The following is a 5,517-nucleotide window of genomic DNA, read 5'->3' on the forward strand; positions in this document are numbered from 1 at the left end:
CTCTAGCGCTGAGGCCCCGTAAGCTCCTGCAGCGGTTACGTGCAGCTGCAACCAATCGTTGTCTCAGCGGTAATGTGCTGCTCACGGCAGCATCACTCCTTGGGCCAGCAATTGGCTGCAGAGGCACGTGCCGACTGCAGGAGCTCCTGGGACAGGAGCAGCGGAGTACAGAGCCTCAGCAGTGGAGTGGGGGACACTTCAGGGGCGAGTATGCGATCTCTAGAATCCCCTGCCAACAATTTTTAAACATTTGAGATAACCCTCTTGGGCTGTGTTGACACAGAGTTTTTTGCAGGAGGAAAATTCACAGTGGTTTGACAAAAACTCGTAGGTTTTTTCCTCTTTCTGACTGATTCACTTTGGCTATGTTCACACGGAGTATTTTGGGGGAGGAATATCTGCCTCAAAGCTCCAAACGGAATTTTGAGGCAGATATTCCTCCCCCAAAATACTCCGTGTGAATAGCAATGATCGCGCCGTTTTTCGCCCGCGGCCATTGAGCGCCGCGGGCAGAAAACACGCTTTCTCCTGCCTCCCATTGAAGTCAATGGGAGGTCGGAGGCGGAAGCGCCCGAAGATAGGGCATGTCGCTTCTTTTTCCCGCGAGGCAGTTTTACTGCTCGCGGGAAAAAGACGCCGACGCCTCCCATTGAAATCAATGGGAGGCGTTCTCGGGCCGTTTCTGCCGAGTTTTGCGACGCGGTTTCCGCGTCAAAAAACTCGGCAAAAGACCCCGTGTGAACATAGCCAAATGGAGTTTTGGAGTCGGAAACCACCTCAAGATGGGTCATGACGCTTCTTTTTATCGCGACGCGTTTTTTTTTTACTCGCGGTAAAAAAACCTTGTCCAACTCCCATTGAAATCAATGGGAGGCATTTTCGGGCGGTTTTTGAGTAGTTTTGTGGCGCGGTTTCCGCGTCAAAAAAACTCAGTGTGAACAGGGCCTTAAACTAACAGCATTTTTTTTTTAAACCTTTTGTGGCCTGTGACGCAACTACTTCACAACCACAAATGGTGGTGGTGGAGCAATAAGGGCTTACAGCCGACACTTCACTGCAATGGCTAGGATTGAAAAAAAACCCTGATCCTGGCCATTTAAATCGCTTCGATACGGTCGGCAGTAGTGACTTCTGTATCTAAGCAATTAGAAAGAGGCAGGGACCCTTTGTCACTCCCGCGATGTGATTACGGAGTAACGATCGTGGCCATGGCAGCCTGGGGGCCTAACAAAGTCTTAGGGCTTGTCCACACGTAACGGAAATGCTGCATATTTTCCGTCCGGAACTGCAAAGTGGGAGGGATTTATCAAATCTCATCCACACGCTGCGTAAAATTTCTGAGCAGAAATTCACCTGTGGTACATATTTTTTGTACTGCAGCACGTCAATTCCTGCTTCGGAAAGTGGACTGAATTGTGGCGAATAGGAAATGGTGCGGTTTTTCCGCAGCGGAATGTCTGCTAGTTTTAACGAAATGCTGCAGAAGTTTTCTGCAGCAATTCCGTTACGTGTGAACAAGCCCTTATTGCTCCTATAAAGACCTGCCAGAGGCAGGGCTTAAAGGGAATCCGTCAGCAGTATTGAGGCCTCAAAACTGCTAAAAGCAATATACGGAATAGGGAGGACATTGTAAAAATACTGTTTGTCTCGGCAATGAAAGGTGCATGACCGAGAAAACGACGTTATATTCCTCCAGTGCTGCGGTTGCAAATGCATCTAAGGCCTTATTCACACGAACATGTAATACGTCCGTGTGCCAGCCATTAAAACAACGGCCGTCATACGGACCTATGTAATACAATTGAATGGGTCATTCAGACATGGTGTTTTTCACGCAGTGTGTTTCCAAAGTGAATAGGTGCGTGAAAATCACAGACAGCACACGGACGTACATCCATGCGCTGTCCTTTACTCACGCACAAGTTCATTAGAAATGAAGTATAAAAAAAACACAACTGTAAATAAAGAAACGTGCACCAGTCACGTCACCAACTGATGCCACTGAACTGCAACGCATGACAAACGTGTCCGCAAAACGAACCCGTGCGTCTGCCCTTAATGAACTACAAAACTGCTGACAAATTCCCTTTACTAGGAAAAATGACAATGCAATAAATAGGATCACAATACAAGAAATCGCTTTTTCAAGTCCCCTAGAGGTGACAAGGAATAAATACTTAAAAAAAAAAAAAAAAAAAAAAAAGCGCCTTTTTTTTCTTAATACTCAAAACACTAAAAAATTGTTACATACAAAATATATATATATATATATATATATATATATATATATATTTTTTTTTTTTATTAATTCCATTCTTCCCCTTAGAGGGGTTGTCCGAGATACCATCATATTTTCAAAAACCCCTTTAATGCCTGTAATTTATAAATGTAAATACATTTGTAATATACTTACATTTTACAAAGTGGCCCCGTTTCCAGATCCTGCCGTGGGGAACTTGACGGGTGAAGTCACTCTCTGACCTGGCTCTGGCTGCTTTGTTGATCTTGAATTCTTTGCCGGGTATACGACACGTCACTTGTCACGTGGTGTATATCGGCTTGTTCTGCTTCACAGCCCGCAACGCGCATGCGCTGTCACTGCTGTTCTCGTGATCCCTGCTGTTCTCGAGATAGCAGGGGCTGCGCATGCGCGTCAAAACAGAACAGGCCGTTTTACACCACGTGAGAAGTCGTATACCCTGCAAAGAATTCAAGATCAACAAAGCGGCAGAGCCAGTGCAGAGAGTGACGTCACCAATCAAGTTCCCCACGGCAGGATCTGGAAACGGGGCCACTTTGGAAAATGTAAGTATATTACAAATGTATTTACATTTATAAATTACAGGCATTAAAGGGGTTTTTGAAAATATGATGGTATCTCGGACAAGCCTTTAAAAGGTTATGTAAACCTTTGAATACTTTTTTTTTTTTTAAATAAAACAAAAAGTATTATGGTGTTTGATACAACTTTTTAATTGTTTTTTATTTGAAAAAAATATTTAACTTTTTGAGCTACATCTTCTATGTATCCTGGATTCATAGAAGCTATATCTTGCTCTGAATCCCAAATCAGTCAGGTCAGCGGGACTGACGGCTTCGGGGACAGCAGGTCATGTCTCCATGCAGGATGAAGCCGTTAACGATAATCGGTGGATCCAGGATACATAGAAAATGTATCTGGTAAACCTCCATCCGTAAAAGTCAAAAGTAAAATAACATAACATTATTTGGCCCCCACGGTGTATAAATAAAAAATTGTAAAAAACACACCAGAAATGCTATTCTATGGTCATCTTACCGCCTAAAAATGTTTCAATGAAGCGTTCAAAAAGTTGCATGGTCCCCAAAATGGTAGAAATGCAACTTGTACAACTACAATTCACCCCGCAAAAAAAAAAAAGAAGTATACACACCGCTCAAATTGACAGAAACATTAACACATTACGCCTCAGACTATGGCGACTCATATATATATATATTTTTTTTTTTTTTTTTTTATTTTTTTTTAAACAAATAGTTTTTTTTGTAAAAGTAGTCCAGGATAGAAAAAAAACAAAAACATTTAAAAATCGCCATAATCGTAATGACCGGCAGATCAAAGTTCACATGACAATTTTAATGCAGTTAACGCCGTAAAAACAAAACCCCAAAAAAGACAGTTAACGGTTTTATTCCTATTCCATTCCACAAAAAAAATAAAAAAAAAATACGTTTTTCAAGCGGTTAACAGGAAAAACATGCGACCACCGAACAACGTGAAAATACTTTATTGTGAAACGGTCACCAGTAGGTGAGCGGCACCTCTGACAGCCGAGCACGGGAAAGTTGCGGAAGGATAATGGTTTCGGAGTAAGGGTGATGGTTTCGGGGTTAGGGTGATGGTTTCGGGGTTAGGGTGATGGTTTCGGGGTTAGGGTGATGGTTTCGGGGTTAGGGTGATGGTTTCGGGGTTAGGGTGATGGTTTCGGGGTTAGGGTGATGGTTTCGGGGTTAGGGTGATGGTTTCGGGGTTAGGGTGATGGTTTCGGGGTTAGGGTGATGGTTTCGGGGTTAGGGTGATGGTTTCGGGGTAAGGGTGATGGTTTCGGGGTAAGGGTGATGGTTTCGGGGTAAGGGTGATGGTTTCGGGGTAAGGATGATGGTTTCGGGGTAAGGATGATGGTTTCGGGGGGTAAGGCTGATGGTTGGGGGGTAAGGCTGATGGTTTCGGGGTAAGGATGATGGTTTCGGGGTAAGGATGATGGTTTCGGGGTAAGGATGATGGTTTCGGGGTAAGGATGATGGTTTCGTGGTAAGGATGGTTTCGTGGTAAGGATGGTTTCGTGGTAAGGATGATGGTTTCGGGGTAAGGATGATGGTTTCGGGGTAAGGATGATGGTTTCGGGGTAAGGATGATGGTTTCGGGGTAAGGATGATGGTTTCGGGGTAAGGATGATGGTTTCGGGGTAAGGATGATGGTTTCGGGGTAAGGATGATGGTTTCGGGGTAAGGATGATGGTTTCGGGGTAAGGATGATGGTTTCGGGGTAAGGATGATGGTTTCGGGGTAAGGATGATGGTTTCGGGGTAAGGATGATGGTTTCGGGGGGTAAGGCTGATGGTTTCGGGGTAAGGCTGATTGTTTCGGGGTAAGGGTGATGGTTTCGGGGTAAGGATGATGGTTTCGGGGGGTAAGGTTGATGGTTTCGGGGTAAGGATGAGGGATGCCATTATTACAGTATTACCTTGCTCTTAGCCTTCTCGTACTCGTCCACAGAGGAGCAGCTCGAGACACATTCAGCCCACTCAAGATTCTTATGGGCGCTGCGTTCAGTCAAGCTATGAAACGCCTCATAGTACAGCCATGCAGTGTCTTCCACCAATTGCAGCTTCCCGCACGTTATATGCCGCCACATCGCCCAGCTGAGGCGCGGGTAGAAGCCGTCCGCAGAGCGGGTTCTCACGTATGTTGCCATCTTCCGCAAATAATGCATGTTAAACTTATCCGGCGGCGGAAACTGCAGCGCGCCTATTAAAAACGGGTCGGCTTTTACCCAGATTTGAACTTTGTAATCATCCATGGCAATTGAAACATGCAAAACTTTAGCACCTTCCACCTAGGCTGACAGGACGTAGCACACAGCCATGGAAACGGACATCTGTGGGTGGAGCGATTTGTAGGCGTGGCAGAAAACCCGGAAATGTTTTCATGCACAAAGAAAGCGCGCAATAGTAATCTCATGAGAAGGTTGTATTAGCGCCATGAGGTCCAGCAGGTGGCGCTGATTCATTGTGCCTAGAATAGACTAGTCTTCTGAAGTTAATATACATGGAAATACTTTGGTTGCTTGAATGGCTGTGTCTAGATTGTATCGGCGTAGCTAGGGGGGGCATGTGCTGCTGACAGGCGCTCCGTATGTCGGACACCTGCAGCAGCTTTACGAAGAGCCAGGAAATTACGGCGTTCAGACTGGGGTCTGGGACGGCCAGGGAGTGGACCAGTCCAGTTACCTGACCTCACATCAGTGACATGAGACTC

The 5,517-nt window shown here is 45.3% G+C and overlaps 1 protein-coding gene across 2 annotated transcripts in view; it reads right to left on the reverse strand.

Annotated features, from left to right (window-relative positions):
- The window catches only part of TBCCD1 (TBCC domain containing 1), a 71,670-nt gene extending 66,400 nt beyond the window's left edge, over positions 1-5,270 (reverse strand). The window contains exon 1 of one of the 2 annotated variants that reach the window (XM_075829957.1): positions 4,724-5,270. In XM_075829957.1, the coding sequence (XP_075686072.1) occupies positions 4,724-5,059 (336 nt within the window). In that variant the 5' untranslated portion in view covers positions 5,060-5,270. The remainder of the gene's footprint in view (positions 1-4,723) is intronic. The other variant, XM_075829959.1, reaches the window with a different exon arrangement.
- Positions 5,271-5,517: the final 247 nt, after the last annotated feature.

The sequence above is a fragment of the Rhinoderma darwinii genome, chromosome 6, assembly GCF_050947455.1.
Source record: "Rhinoderma darwinii isolate aRhiDar2 chromosome 6, aRhiDar2.hap1, whole genome shotgun sequence".
Lineage (NCBI taxonomy): Eukaryota > Metazoa > Chordata > Amphibia > Anura > Rhinodermatidae > Rhinoderma > Rhinoderma darwinii.